Source organism: Miniopterus natalensis, chromosome 3 (assembly GCF_054644295.1).
Source record: "Miniopterus natalensis isolate mMinNat1 chromosome 3, mMinNat1.hap1, whole genome shotgun sequence".
Lineage (NCBI taxonomy): Eukaryota > Metazoa > Chordata > Mammalia > Chiroptera > Miniopteridae > Miniopterus > Miniopterus natalensis.
The window spans coordinates 83,363,610-83,379,028 of record NC_142083.1 but is presented as its reverse complement, the minus strand read 5'-3'; the positions used below and the strand labels follow the sequence as shown (position 1 = coordinate 83,379,028).

At 50.9% G+C, this 15,419-nt stretch overlaps 1 protein-coding gene across 4 annotated transcripts in view; it reads right to left on the bottom strand.

The window, feature by feature from the left end:
• Positions 1-15,419, bottom strand: part of MYH11 (myosin heavy chain 11) — a 91,345-nt gene that overhangs the window by 13,674 nt on the left and 62,252 nt on the right. For all 4 annotated transcript variants that reach the window (XM_016196244.2, XM_087815641.1, XM_087815643.1 and 1 more), the window contains 14 exons: positions 14,741-14,855; positions 14,001-14,194; positions 12,486-12,607; positions 12,312-12,381; positions 11,997-12,157; positions 10,508-10,616; positions 9,835-9,966; positions 9,542-9,748; positions 8,520-8,657; positions 7,310-7,433; positions 6,810-6,981; positions 5,049-5,261; positions 3,313-3,457; positions 808-1,014 (listed from right to left, as the gene is read on the bottom strand). In XM_016196244.2, the coding sequence (XP_016051730.2) occupies positions 808-1,014; positions 3,313-3,457; positions 5,049-5,261; positions 6,810-6,981; positions 7,310-7,433; positions 8,520-8,657; positions 9,542-9,748; positions 9,835-9,966; positions 10,508-10,616; positions 11,997-12,157; positions 12,312-12,381; positions 12,486-12,607; positions 14,001-14,194; positions 14,741-14,855 (2,109 nt within the window). The remainder of the gene's footprint in view (positions 1-807; positions 1,015-3,312; positions 3,458-5,048; positions 5,262-6,809; positions 6,982-7,309; positions 7,434-8,519; positions 8,658-9,541; positions 9,749-9,834; positions 9,967-10,507; positions 10,617-11,996; positions 12,158-12,311; positions 12,382-12,485; positions 12,608-14,000; positions 14,195-14,740; positions 14,856-15,419) is intronic.

Genomic DNA, 15,419 nt, shown 5'->3' with positions numbered 1-15,419 from the left:
GTGTTATGATAGCAAAGCCCCTGATCTCAACTGGATATAGAAAATACCGTATTTAATGCTTTCCTGCCTCTCATCCTAGGCTGTAAGCACATTAAATATTTATCAAAAGTTTGGCCATATCCCATGAAAGGAAAGTTGGGCCAAATGTCTATTCAAAGCTAAAGAAGACCAAAGATAAACAGTCCATGTCATTCCCCACCTTAAAACCCATCAGTGACTTCCCATCATAGCTATGCCATCTGGCCACAGCCTGCCTCTCTAGTCCCATTATGTACCACACTTCCCCTTCCAACTTGGCATCCTCCTAGCTCTACTGGCCTCATGCGGTCCAACTTTCCACTTACAACTGCACCTTTGCACATGCTGTTCCTTCTGCCTTATCTGTGAGACCATCCGTCCCTAGGGAAGCCTTTCCTGACTCCTCCCTCAGGCCAGGCACACTTGTTCATACTTATTACATTCAGTGCCACCCCTTTCCAGCATCACTTTACAATCATTTTTGTGATTACTAATGCCTGTCCCTCCACTAGGCTGGAGTTCTCCTAGGGTGGGAACAGTGTCTGTCTTTTTCCTTGCTGTGTATCTCAGGATTCAACATAGTCCCTGGCCTATAGAAGGTACTCAGTAAATACTTGTTGAATGAATGGATTCTTAATGATTAAATTGGATAGAGTGACCACCTCATCTCCTTGGGAATGTAACTAGAGGAAACCAACTTGCTTTTCAGCCAGAGAGACTTCAGTTGACTGGAAAGTGCTGCATCCCTTGCAGAGCAGGTACTAGGGATGCCCTGCACAGCCGCCTCACCTGCAGCTTGTGGACCTTGTCGTTGAGCTCAGCGCGGGCCCGCTCCCCATCGCTGCACTTGGACTGCAGCTCCTGCAGCTGCACCTCCAGCTTCTTCTTCTTGTGCTCCACCTCCTGCTTGGCCTGGTTCAGGACCCGCAGCTCACCCGCCAGGTCTGCATTCTCCTTCTCCAGAGTCTGCTTGTTCTTGTCCAGGTTGGCCTTGGCCTGCCCCAAGAAGCAGAGGGGACGGAAGGCGTTACAGGTGTGGCCAGGACAGCGTTGCAAGATAGGAACCTCTGTGGGGGAATCTGCCTCTGTCCTTTCCCCTCCCCTCAGGTAGGTCCAAGGACCTGTGCACATCTTCAGGGGAGAGACAGGGCAGGCTGGGGAACACAATCGCCGGGAAGACCATTTGGATTACGCAGAAATTGCAAACCGGCATCCTATACAGGCTGCAGCCAACCTGCTGTCCTGTCCTGGTTGAGCCATCATTACTTTGTGAAAAATTAGTGCCAACATTTTAATAAAGAAATGTCACATAAAACTTTGGACTCCCAGCTTTTCTATTAAATAATCTAATGTCCTATGACTGGTGATGGTTACCCAAGTGCATACATTTGTCAAAGTTCATTGAGAGGTACACTTCAATTGGTGAATTATACTGCATATACCTCACTAATTCAGACTTTCAAAAAACAAACCAAAGGTCTGGAAACAGGAATCTTGCCTTCCTCCAAGGAAGTGATGCATTGGATTTGAGTAGCAGCTGGCCCTAGAGATGGGGATGCCACATGCCACTTGGCCCCAGTCCCCACCACTCCCTATCATCACATTCATCATCAAATTCACACTGCTATTTCAGTGATAGTTGAGAGAAAGTAATTTTATCTAACCAGCTCCTGTGGGCATGTCAATTTCCCTAAGAAAAAAAGTGTCTGGGGAAAAAGGAGAAAGGAGGGGGCTTTTTCCAGGGCTGGAGGGTAAGGGAGGGGGAGAAAAAAAAGCATGGGAGTCCCAAGGGCAGAGGAAACAGCACTTGGCTTTCCCACAGACCCTAGGAAGGAGTAGTGCAGTGTCGAGGCAGCCTCAGAGAAGCCATTCCTTTTTCCCGTCATGACGGAGCTGTCAGTACCTCAGACAGGGACAAGGTGCCCCTCAGGGGAAGCAGTGCAGGTTGATAAGCAAGGACCCCAGGGGATTGGACTCCCCTAAAACCTTAGCCCAGCCGAAGAGCCCAGAACTCTGGCAAAACCACACGTGTGACAGGAGGCCAGGTAGGAACGATGATAAAAGTTTTCCCGACAACTGGGACCAGGGTCTGTACCAAAGCGATCAGAGGTAAAATACAGGCAGTCCTCTGTTCAGTGCACCTGAGACGGTGCGCAGGAGTTCACAGCCTCCACCTACTTCACCCAGGTCAGAAACGGATGCTGTCTGCTGGTGACAGTAGAAGCTGAGTGTTTCCAAAGAGCCCTGGCCATGAACTGGGGGCTTGGCTTCCAGCCTTAGCCTCTGATGACCGACCACCTGGCTGGAGGATGGTCAGTTACCCTTTCTGGGGCCCCACTCTTCCAACCATAAATTTAAAGGGGATACATAAACCTTCCTACTGCCTGGAGTGTATTTCAGAAGGTGGGAATAGCCCATCTGGGTTCGAATTATATTAAAGTAAAAATAATTTGTGAACATTAAAAAGGGAGGCCAGTCGAAAGGGGAAATGTATGTTGTAGTTACAGTTAGCAAAATCTTATTTGTCTAAAATATATAAAGAATTTACGAAATGTTGAAGATTGGTATTCAGATCTCAAGTGACAAGGGGACGTCAACAAGTGTCCTTATTTATTCTGAGAGTGAGGAGAGCTCAGTCCTGCACAGTGCTTTTTAGGCTATGGGGCCTGGAGATCCTCATTTTAACAAAGTCCATGGGTAAATTAAATGAGTGTTTGTAAAACCTTGGAAAAGTGTCTGGCCTATAATCAGTGCCACATAAGGGATTGCTCACATTATTGAAATGTACAGGAAATGTTGAGATTCTGATAGAATAGGAAAGATGCTCAGTAAACCAGCTCATGGAAGAACAGTCACCTTGACTGGGACTTAGACAGATGCAAACTCTTACCACTTCTAGGCAAAGCTACACCCATTTCTTCCGGTTTGTGGGGCACTTAGAAAGTGCAGGGAGGTGGGGAAGCCGTAGCACTGAGGGCGACATAATTCAGACTTCAGGGAAGCAATGTAGCAAGAGGTCACAGGTTTAAAAAACTCACCCCTGGGAATGAACCACAAGGAAGTAGTTTTTCTTCCTGTGTAAAATGGGCTTAATAGTACCTCCCTCATAGGGTGGTTGTGAAGGTTAATTGCTCCCATGTACAGTACACAGTTAACAAATGCTGGCTGCTGTCTTTATCGTTAGGACCTTGGATAGCTTGTTACTCGTCTTAGTACAGACCCTGACATGTGGTCATTTGAAGCTTTGACCTATCAGTCTTTTATGTGTTGTCACAAAAAGGCATCGCAACTCACCCTCTTGAACTGCTCCAGTTGCTCGGTGAGCTCCTCCACAGCCTGGGTGTGCTTCTGCCTCATCTCCTGGACCTGGGCCTCGTGGGATCGAGTCTCATCGTCCAGGGCCTTCTTCAGCACCGTCACCTCCTGCTCCCTCTTGGCCCTGGATAGGAAGAACACAGTGATGATGGCAGTTGGGGGGGAGATGGGGCTCACCCCAGGTAGTCTTGTGCTAAGGACCCAGAGCTGATGTCTCCATCACCACCTCTTCCTAGCTGTGTGATCTCAGGTGAGCCACCTAACCTCTCTGAACCTGAAATTTCCTCACCTGCAAAACGAGGAGCATGTTAGCTGCCTAGAATTTCTCAGAACCAGCAAACAAATGCACAAAATAATATTGAAAGAATTGCAAAATGACTGGCAAAATAGTCCTGAAATATTATTAGCTCTTATTCATCAAGCACTTACTGTATGCCAGGCCCTGACTAAAGTTCTTTAATACATCATCTCATGTAATCTTCAGAGTGAGCCTACGAGGCAAGCATGCTATTATTTCCATTTTACAGATGAAACTACAGCTAAGAGGGTAAGCAGCTTCCCCATGTTGTTACAATCACTGTGTGTAGGACCAGAAATAGAACCCACATCGTCTGACCCTGAGCCCATGTTTTTTTAAGTCCTGAACCAGACTTTTCTGTATTGTTGTCAGGTGGAAGGGAGCAGAATAGTGTGCAGGCCTCTAGGCACAGGTAAATTCTGTAGCATAAATCCCAAAGTGTGGGAGATGAATCTCAGTGTTAGCAGCACAGCACCTGACACACATGCTCTCGAATTACATTTGCCTGTTTGTTGAATGAATAAACGACAGTTTCACGAACGCCAGTATTCATTTTTTAGCAGGTGACCTGTAGTTGTTTTGTTGTGGCCTGTTTGCTTGCTTGCTGTGAATCTTAAATCAAAAACCAGTCTGATAATGTTATTTAAAAAATTTTAACAGCCCAGCCGGGCATGGCTCAGCGGTTGAGCGTCAACCTAGGATCCAGGCAATCGGGGTTCGATTCCCGGTCAGGGCACATGCCCGGGTTGCAGGCTCGATCAATGACTCTCTCATCATTGATGTTTCTCTCTATATATCCCTCTCCTTTCCTCTCTATGAAATCAATAAAGATATATTTTAAAAAAATTAACACAAAACGCACACACTTGGTGACTGGAGCTGGGGGAGATTTACTTACACACACACACAAGACAGGAAGGAGATACCTCAAAATATTAACAGTGGGGGGACTAAGGGCAATGTTTTTGGTGTCTACTTTTCTATAGTTTTCAAATTGTTCTCTGATTATGTCCCACTATTGTGATGTGAAATAAAAATAGATTCAGTGACACAGAAGCATGATGAATCTCAGAGGGAAGGTGGGGGTGGGGGGGGTGAGTGGGGGGGGAGAGATTAACCAAAGAATTTATATGCATATATGCATAACCCATGGACACAGACAATAGTGTGGTGAAGGCCTGGGGCAGGGAGTGGGTACGGGATGGAGGGGTTAATGGGGGAAAAAGGGGAGATCTGTAATATTTTCAACAATAAAGATAAATTTAAAAAAATAATCACACTTATGTCAGTTACAGCAAAATGCAATCAGGACAGTAAATATCTGGCCTGAGGAACCCTGTGATTTGGATTTGCTGGGGCTCACTCCTTCCACACCAGCCATCCCATCAGTGCAGTGGGACAGCTGGGCCCCTCTCACCGAAGCTCCTGCTGGGTGGCCGTGCTGTCCAGTGTGTCCTCCAGCTCTGTCTTCAGCGCCTCCAGCTCCTCCCCCAGGTCTCGCTTCTGCTTCTCAGCTTTGTTTCTCGCGGCCCGTTCTGAGTCCAGGTCCTCCTGCAGGTCTGAGATGTGACCCTCCAGCTCCCGGATCTTCTTCAGGGCGTTATTCTTCTGAGCAATTTCATCATCAAGCCTGCCAGGGACAGATCACCAGAATTAGGACCCTGAGGCTCCAGGCCTCTGCTGTCTCATAAGTGGCCAAATATTGTGTTCCGGAACGAGCCACTCGTGTGCCATGGATATCAAAACGTTGCACCCCATCCCCAAGACAGTGGATCCCTCCTTGTTACATTGGGCTTCTTGGAGATTTACATAGGACATAATGAATTCCAAGGTTTGATATAAAAAATAGGTCATGATTGTGTGTGTGTGTGTGAACGCAAAGCACAGACTCCCAGACTAGCAAAGTGCCTAATTCACAGAGGGGCTTAATAGTTGCTTTCTGAACACTGGACAGTTATTCCTCCTTGGCAACTACTTGTTCTTTCTTTCCTTTGCTCAAATAGTGACTGAGGAAAGCCTGCTACATGCAAAGCCCTTGGCCAGGCACTGCTTGGGGTGATGCTAAAGCCAGGGCTCCCAGCCTGGGAGAGGCAGTGAGTGTGGGTCAAGGTGGGACTGAGCAGCACTGTTCGAATCACATGGAGTGAGAGGTGTTTCACGGAAGGGAGCTTCCTCCTAATGCACCGAGAGCTGCCCTCTGGTGTGCTCTGGATGGATGGATGGATGGATGGATGGATGGATGGATGGATGGATGGATGGAAAGGGAACAGCCAGGCGGTAGGCACAGAGGCAAGATCCTGCAGAGCCGGGCGAATATGCACTTTGATCGTACTGCACTTGTGAATGGCAGCAGTGAGAGGGGAAGCAAAAAATGGTTGGGTTAGGGTCCAACTGCGGAGGGCGGTGAGCTTTGAGTACCAGGCTAAGACCAGCCAAGTGTTTTGAGCAGGTTTATGACCCAAAGTGATATTTCTAGTCATTCGCTCTAACACTGTCATGCAGCATGAACTGAGCTGGCCAGGGGATCAAGTAGAAAGCTCTGGGGCTCAAATCCCAGCTCCACCTCTCAAAAGCGGGGTGCCATTGACAGTCACATGTTTCTTCAGTGAAATAGAGAAAACAGCAGCATACCTGGCCAGGTATCTGCGAAGATATTGCCTAAAAAGAGCTTAGCACACAGGGAGCAGGTGAGTGATATTCCCAGTGTGAGGCCACTAGTGTGAAGCCAGCTCAGAGCTGGGAGGATGGGCACATGGCAAAGGGCTGGCGGAACCTGAGGGCTGCTGCCTGCTGGCTGTGGGGGCAGCAGGGTCGGCAAAAGCTAGGGAGGGGATTGGCATTCACAGAAAGGGAGGGCTTGAGGGAGAGGAGGGTCATCCAGCCTCCTGTGGTGTGCGAGGTGCCACAGGAGGGCCTCTGTGGTCAACGGGAAAAGCAGGCTGGGGTGTAGACAAGAAAGGCCTGGGCATCCAAAAAGACAGACACCACAGGAGACACAAAGGGATGAGTCTGGAGGGAAGAGAGGGAAGTCAAAGGCGTGCTTCTGGAGGTGCCAGCAGGCCTTGAAGGCCTGGCCTGGGGACGCCTTGCATTAGATGGAGGCCTGCCTGGAGGAGAAAGACTGGGGCCACTGCGGATGGGCGGGGGCCCAGGAGCACACGGGCCATGGCCTCGCTACCTGGCCAGGGCCGCCTGCAGCTCCTCCTCCTTCTTGGCCAGCTGCATCTTCAGCTCGGCGATCTGCGCCTGCAGGTCGGCGATCTGCTCGTGGAAGTCGCTGGCCTCTCCCTCCAGCTTCCGTTTCAGCTTCTCCAGCTCCTGCCGGTTCTTCTCCTCCTTCTTCAGCCGCACTAGACAAAGCCAGGGGCCCTTCAGGAGGTGGAAGCCACCAGGAAGCCTCCTGGAGGGTGAGCCTTCCTGCCCAGGCCCCACACGGAGGAGACTCGCGCGTGCGCACCACACATCCCTCGCTGCAACAGGCACACCTGCCCACACTCTCAGTGGAGGGAAGTCAGCCCCGGTGAAAAGGACCTTTGATTATTAAGTATGTCAACCCAGGGTGACTGGGGAGCCTGGAGAGGACTAACTTCTTGAATTAACCTGCCTCTCTGAAACTTTCTTTCTGATTTTCCTAGTTTTAAAATGCTGGCTGAAAGCCCCTTTGGGTGGCCGGTTTACCTTCCAGTTCTGAAATCATAGATTCGTGCTTGTTTTTCAGCTTGGTGAGATTCTTGGCCTTTTCTTCCTCTTCTGCAAGATTCGTTGTTAAGTCACTAATCCTCTCTTCAAGGAGTTTTCGCTCCTTTTGGGGGAAAGAAAAAGAAATACCGTTGGTCTTCCCCCCCCCCCCCCCCCCCCCCCCCCCGTCAAGATCTACGTCTCACTCCTAGTGATTTCCAGATAAACAACTGAAAGGAAAACCCACATTAGAACCAAATTCAGCCTAGAATTTGAAATGGTGAAGAGAAGTTCCTTGATTTCCCCAAGTTGGCCACTTCTCATCTCACGCCCCTCTGCCCCTCATACTTCAATGTTCCCCTTCCTATCACATGCCAGCTCTTCCCGGCCTCAGGGCCTTTGCACAGATGGAGCCACCTGCCTGGGATGCTCCTCCACCTCCTCTCCCTGTAACTGCTCCTCAGTCTTTAGGTTTCCATTCAAATGTCACTTCCTCCAGGAAGCCTTCCCTGAATAAACCTCTTTCCCTCCACCCCTAGTACTCTTCTCATAATATGGGGAACACTTCCTTCAGAACCCTGATCACAATGGTAATTAATCGTTATGTACGATGATCTATTTACTGATCACTAGAGTATAAGCCCCACAAGGGTATGGTCCTCCCTCACCATCCATGCCATGCACATAACGGGGCCTGGCTCACGGCAGGTGCCCGGCTCACGGCAGGTGCCCTGCTGACAACTGAAAGAACCAGAAGGAACCTGCCCTCAGTGGGGCTGGTTAGAAGTTACTGACTAGGGTGACCTACTCATCCCGTTTTGCACTGGGAATTTTCCAATTTTGGTGCTGAAAGTTCCACATCCCAGGCAAACTGGGCAGCCGGTCACCCCATTCCTAACTGGACGTAGCCCATGAGAATGTGGGAAAGGCCCAGAGTCTCAGGCACACTTGTGTTCTTTGCATAACTTGGGGGTTTCACTGGTCATGGTGCTGCTGAGACTTGCTCCATGGTAGCCCTGGTGCTAGGGACCCAGGGATCCAGTCCATGGCACACCTGCATCCAGACGGCAGTCACAAAGCTGCCTTGTCACTGGAGCTAAACCTTTGCTTGGCCTTCAATGCCTTTTATTTGGTTAAAAAGGAAAAATAACCTGGAATCCCTGTCCCTAGTGAGCTTGTCATTAGAATGCAGATGCTTGACCCCACTCACTTTTGACAGTTTGTTGTTCTGATCATCCATGACCAGGATGTCATCCTCCAGTTTCTTGATCTTGGCCTCAGCCGTGACCTTCTCAAGTTGTAGCTTCTGCCTTGCAGCTTCCTCCTCCTCCAGCTGTTCCTCCAGGTCCTTTACGGGAAAAGAATCACAGCCTTGCTTAAAAGTCACTCTCATGGAGCCCTGGGCCTCCATGACACAGAGGCTGGGCCTGATGACCCCCAATGCTCTGCAGTTTCCTTTCATTGGAGATAAAGGTTTGCTTCACGGAGCCTCAGTCTCCTCATCTGTAAAATGAGGGAAGTCAATACCATGGTGGTTTTGAAGTGCGTCCACGAATTATAGGCTTCAAAGGTGGAGCCTAATTCCTCTCCCGGTGAGTGTGGGCAGGACTTAGTGACTTGCTTCTAACAAAATCAAGAGGAAGTGGTGGAGTGTAACAGCAGTGATCAGGCTATAAAAGGCACTGTGGCTTCCTCTCCTGTTCTCTCTTGATTCACTCCTGGGGGAAGCCAGCCACCCAAGTTGTGAGGACACTCAGGCAGCCACGTGGAGAAGCCCACATGGAGAGGAACTGAGGCCTCCTGCCTACAGCCATGTGAGTGAGCCATGTGGAAGCGGGTTCTCCAGCCACAGTCAAGCCTTCAGATGACTGCAGCCCCAGCTGACATCTTGACTGTAACTTCATGAGAGATGCTAAGCTAGACCCATCTAGCTAAGCCGCTGTCAGATTCCTGACTATGTGAGATAAATGTTTATATTGGGTGTTTTGTTCTACAATATAATTACCCCTCACACAGTGTTACTATTAGAAGAAAAAATAAAAGCACACGAAAGAAAGGGCAGAACAGAGTGGGCTTTAGAGGAGACCTGTGTGGGCAGATGGCCATTCCTCTCCAAGCCTTAGTCTCTCTGTCCCATGGGGACATATACCAACAGATGTGCCTCACAGGCCTGCCTGCAGTGAGGGTCAAGTGACTTGGTATTCATCAAGGGCAGCCCCTACAGTGCCTTACCAGCATCTGCTGGGCCATCTTCTTCCTTTCTGCCTGCAGCTGCTGGCCCCGGTCCTCCTCCTCCTCCAGGCGGGCCTCCATCTCATGCAGGATCTCCTCCAGTTCCTGCTTCTTGGCTGCCAGCCGGACCCGCATCTCCTCAGCCTCGGCATAGAGCTCCGTCTCCGCCTGCAGCTGCTCCTGCAGCAGGTTCTTCTCCTCGGCCAGCTGCATGGGGGAGGGGGGCAGTGAGTCCCCCAGGAGCAGGCGTCCTGCCTCCGTCTGCAGCCCCAGTCATGCCCCCGGCCCAGTACCTGTGTGTGCTTCTGCTCCAGCTCCTTGAGCTCGCTCTCTGCCTTCTGCTGCCGCTCCTTGGTCTTCTGCAGCTCATCCTCCTTGGCCTGCATCTCCTCCTCCTGCCGTGTCACCTGCAGCAGGGGCTTCACCTGCACACACAGTCAGCTCGTCACTTATTTTCATGGCATAAGGCATACAGTCTTGTAATAAATTAGATCAGTGCTTCTCAGCCAGGGACGGTTTTACCCTACTGCAAGAACAAGTTATACCGAGAAAGACAATTGATACATGCAACCTCCTGCATGGATCTCCTGAGAATGGTGTAAAAAGGCCAAAAGGTACGACTTCATTTATGTAACATTCTTCAAAGGACAACATTTTAAAGACATGGAAACAGGTTAGTGGTTGCCGCTGGCTATGGAAGAAGTGGGTATGGCTATAAAAGGGCACGGTGTGATGGAAATTCTCTGCATCTGTGTTAAGGTCATGGCTATAGCCCATGGGCCAAAGAGGGTGGGCCTTCATCAGACACACCCACAGACCTGGAGGATCACCAACAGGCAACGTGTGGTCTCAAGTTCTCAGTTTCACACCCACTGTCAACCATCTCCAGTCCCACATCTGGGGCATCTGGAGTGGAGAACCAGGGCCGGGGCCCCTGAGAAGCCGGGTGGGGCCCAGAGCGCTCACCTTGGTGAAGAGCCTCCACCACTGCCAATTCCGCAGCTTGAGGTAGGCGGCACAGTTCCTCTGAATCACCTTCATGGCCGTCAGCTGCTGCTGCCTCTTGGCAAAGGCTCTGGGGAGAGGGACAGGGAGCCATGAGAAGCCCTGGTTGGCCCCACACATCTGCCATGTTGTCATAGCATCCCACCCTGCAGTATCCTGAAAGCAAGACACGTCTATTTCACATGTGGTTTTGTGACTTGCATGGGGACAATCCCCCCTTCTCTCCAGCTCAGGCTCTTCCAGAAGCTCTGAGCATCAGCACAGATATATTGTCTGGGCACAGACCACTCAAATCATATGGAGGCAGGAGTTTTTCTCAGTGGAGAAGGAAGACCCAAGGCTCACAAAATGCCCTGGAGTCAGAGTTGGGACCCAAACAACATCTAGGAAATCAGTCTATGCTACACCATTCCTAGGGGGACCCTGCACACTCCCAGCTGTGCCATGTCTTCTCCAATACTGAGTGTCTGACAAACCTACTCCCTCCTCAGGTGTATTTCTGAAATCTCAAACCTGACATGGAACTAGCACTCCTCCTGTTTAAGGGCTGTTAGGTTTGAGAAACCACAAACAGTGAGTACAGTTTGCTTTTCTCTGCCATCTTCAATGTGGGTGAACTTGAAGAATAAAATTGCCCTTAGTCTGGAGGCGGGAGGGGGAGCAACAGAGTTATGAAACTTAAGTTACATCTGTCCCTGGACCAAGAGCTTCCCAGATCTGCCTTGACCATCTTGGGTCCACATGGCACTGAGCCAGCTTGACATGATCAGGGCTCTGCAGGTGAGAGCAGGATCTATACCTGATGATGACGTATGCCCCAGACAGAGCTGCTCCCCCAGCTCCTGCCATCCTTTTAGGGGTGTGACTTTCAAGGACCCTGGACCTCACACGGCCCCCAGGCTTCCCAAAACAGAAGGGGCATCATATCTTCCAAGACCCTGCCTTATGAATCCCATCTGGACAGAAGGCTCTATCTAGATACAGCCAAATTATTCTTTTCTCAGATACTTAATCATATTCTCACACTTTCTAAAATGATAACCAGGCACTGATCTCAACCCTTTTCAGGAAGTACTTCACTTACTCCTCATAAACAATTCCATGGGGCAGGAATGAATATGCTATTTTCCAGTGGAGACCTGAGGCTCAGAGAGGTTGAGTAACTTGCCCAAGATCCATCAGCAAATAAGTAGGGGAGCCAGGATGGGAACTGAGGTCTAAAACTCCAGAGCCATAGTCTTAACTTCTTCCCACCTGCCCTTATAACTAGAGCATACATTGAAACAGTAGCATTTCTTCCCCTCGAGAAAAAGCTGCCATTCAATCAGTGGAGCATCTTAAAGAAGGTGGCGTCTTAGAGTCAGGGAATCAGAACACGAGGCCAGAAATCTCCCTGAAAGCTTGTGTGTCCCCTCTGTTTGTGGGGAGCCGACAGCAGGCAGGTCCTTACTTTCTGGCGAGGTAGCCACGACACATGGCCTGGAAAGCCATGATGACATCGGTGATCTTCAAGTCTCGCTCTTCCTCCAGGTGAGCCAGGACCCCGGTTCGGAAGAAGATTTTGCTCTGCCCGATTCTGTACAAGTTGGGGTCGAGCTCTAGGGCTTTGATCTGCAGAAGGAAGGAAGACAAAGAGTTCCCATTCTCAGCCTTGCCATGTGGCCAGGGGTCAATCCTGTTTAAGGAAAGTCACACTCAAAGCAGCTCCTGGCGGTGCCACCAGAGCCTGGGAGGTCTGCAGCTGGATTTCTGGGGCGGGGCTCACCATGAGGATGCAGGCCTGCTTCCCGTCCATGAAGCCTTTGGGAATGGCGTTCGCGGCCAGGATCTCGTAGCTTGAGACATAGAGCAGAAGTCACCAACCGGGAGCCTCTCCACCGCCCCTCCCCCTGCTACCCCCTCACCCACCACCCCACCTGGGCCTACCCAGCGGGCTCACCGTTGGCGGAACTCCTGGAAGACGATTCTGTTGGGGAAGCCCTGGCGGCAGATACGGATGCCTTCTAACACCCCGTTGCACCGTAGCTGCTCCAGCACCAGAAAGGCATCCAGCTTGCCGGACTGCAAAGGGACCAGGGGGGCTGGGACTCAGGGAGCAGCGAGCCCCGAATCTCAAGCCTGAGTAACCCACCTCAGCAGGATCACCAGGATCAACCAGGTGAGGTCTTGGCTGAGGGTTCAGGTGACATCTCTCTTGTACTTGGTGGCACTAGTATCACCTAGCTAGGAACTGGGGCTTCTTCCGTGTCGCCTTCCTCTTCCTCACTTCCTTTCCATCACCAGTTCTACAGCTCCTATCTCCCAAATATCTCCCCATCCACCCATTTCTCTCCATCGGCCATCATCACTGCCATCCACTTGCCACCATCTTCTCCTGCCCGGACAACCACCACAGTCTCCTACCTGGTCTTCTCAGTTCCAGTCCTGCCTCTCCTCTCATCCCCTCATTTGGTTTCTAAAATGTAAGCCTGGTCATGACATACCCCTGTTTTAAAGCCCCAGGGGTATCACAGAAGAAAGTCCAAGCTCTGGTCTACCCACAAGGAACCCCGCGATCTAGCCCCTGACTACCAATTCAGCCCTCTCTCTTCCCAGTCCCTACCTCACACCATCACACATCAACATGAAACCACCTACCTAGCATTTTCTTGCCAAGATCCTTCATTTATTACCTCCACACTTTTGTTGTACTGGTCACTCTGCCCTCCCACCCTACCCTCCACTTTACCAAGTTGATGCCACTCAAAGTTCACATTCTCTAAGAAGCTTCCTCTCAGCCCAAAGATGCTGAAATGGGAGCCCTGGCTGTTTGGAGTTTTCATAATTTAGCACATTGCACCGTGGTTATCAGCTTGTATGTCTGCCTCTCCCACAGATCTCCCACAACCTCGGCACCACCGACACATTGGCTGGGATCATTCTCTGCTGTGGGGCTGTCCTGTGCACTGTAGGATGTTTAGCAGCATCCCTGGCCTCTCTGCACTGGATGCCTGTAGTAGCCCCTCCCAGTTATGACAATCACAAATGTCTCCAGACATGGCCAAATGTCCCCTGGGTAGGGCCACAACTGCTCCCAGCTGAGCATACCTGCACTAGACTACAAGAAACCTGCAGGCAAGGGCTACAATTTATCTAGCACTGTATCCCCAGCACCTAACACAGGTAGGAACTCAACTGGAATAATGAATGACTGAGTGATTTGGTACCTTGTTCAGCAATTCCAGGGCTGCAAGCCTCTGGACAGTCTCCCTCCCTGCCTGTCTCCTTTTGCCTCCAGGATGGGGAATGGGTAGCAAATCCAGACAACCTTCTACCATGTCAGATGGAGCCCTTGGGGTGGGGAGTCAGGCTTTCTTCTTGCCCTTCTACCCCTGTCTGCCTTTCCCTTCCCTGTAGACCCTGATGTGCTCAGGGTGATGTTCTGACCACCAAGGAGCCAGGTGGGCGGCCTCACCCTTTTCTCGTGGTTGGGGATGATGCAGCGCACAAAGTTGGGCGTGGTGTTGCGCAGCGTGGTCATCAGCTTCCCCAGCTGCTCCTTGTAGAGCTGCCCCACCGTGCGGAACATGCCCTTCTTAGTCTTGGAGGCGCTGGGCAGCGAGCTCTCTGTCATCTTGGCCATCTGGTCCAGCCCCACAATGCGGTCCACTGGGGGGCACATTGAGGGTGGCATCAGCCTCTGACCCACCCAGTGGCCCTCCACCCCTGCAACAGGCCGGAGGACCAGGCCCCGAGGGTAGAGACCCTAGGCCCCCCTTCTTTCCTCTGCCTCTGATGCCTTCCCCCCAGCAATAGGTAAGGGGAGGCTTGGTGGGATTGCTTTCCAGCTGTTATCTACTTGGGAAATCCTGAGAGCTCTGAGTGACAGAAAGTGTATGGCTGAGATGAGACAGGAGTTCAGTCTTTCTGGCTCCAGATGGGAGCACTCCAACTCACCATGCCTTGGATGCTATTTCCTCCCTCATTGCCCTGATCTTGGACCTTCTCCCTGGGGTCCAATTGTGGGGTTGAGAGGCTCAGGAGTCTCTCAGAAGTGGCTGAATGTGTCAACACGCCACTAGCATCTACCAACACTGCCCTCTCCTGCAGCCCCACACGGCCCACCCTTCCTGGGAGCAGGCGTGGGTATTGGGCAGCTGGAGGCGGGAGGGCTCTGGATGTCTAGCTCTCCAGCTCCAGCAGGCAGGGCCTTACCATCCTTCCACAGGTCAGCCACAAACTTGTCTGAGGAGGCGTTGAGGAGGGCAGTCACGTTGTCATTCAGCGGGTCCATGTTCTTGGTCAGCCAGGCACTCGCGTTGTAGTCCACCTGCCAAAAACCACCCCACCGATGTGGTGCTCCTGCTTCCAAGGAGCTAAGGGCAGGGCCCGAGTCTTCCCGTTTCCCTCCCAGATCTTCCAAGGTCAGGGAGGCAATGACATTAGCAGCTGCCATGGTGAGAATCCATCAACTCCAAAGAAGAGACCAGCAGATCAGGACTTTAAAGGGTCCTGCGCACAGAGCCTGTGCCCTCTGAACAGTGAAGAGCTTGGCTGATGGTAGATACACCTCCCTCACATCCAAAGTTCCCCCCCATCTAGAGAAGGCTTGGTGACAATTCCAGTTTTTAAATTAACTTTGGGGACTTATTCTCCCCTTTCTGATGAACATATGGTTTTGTAACTGGGAGATTTTTAGGTATGGGTGTAAATTCCTGACTTGAATAATGACTGGCCAAAGCCTTCATTTTATGGTTGTGACTATAAAATGGAAGGAACTAGTAAAATATCTCTGGTGGGTTATTAAGGGATATGGGTTGTTATGGTGATGGCCAAGCCTGATCTGAAAGGAGACTAAAAAGAAACCACTTGTAAAGTGGGGAAGAGAAAAAAG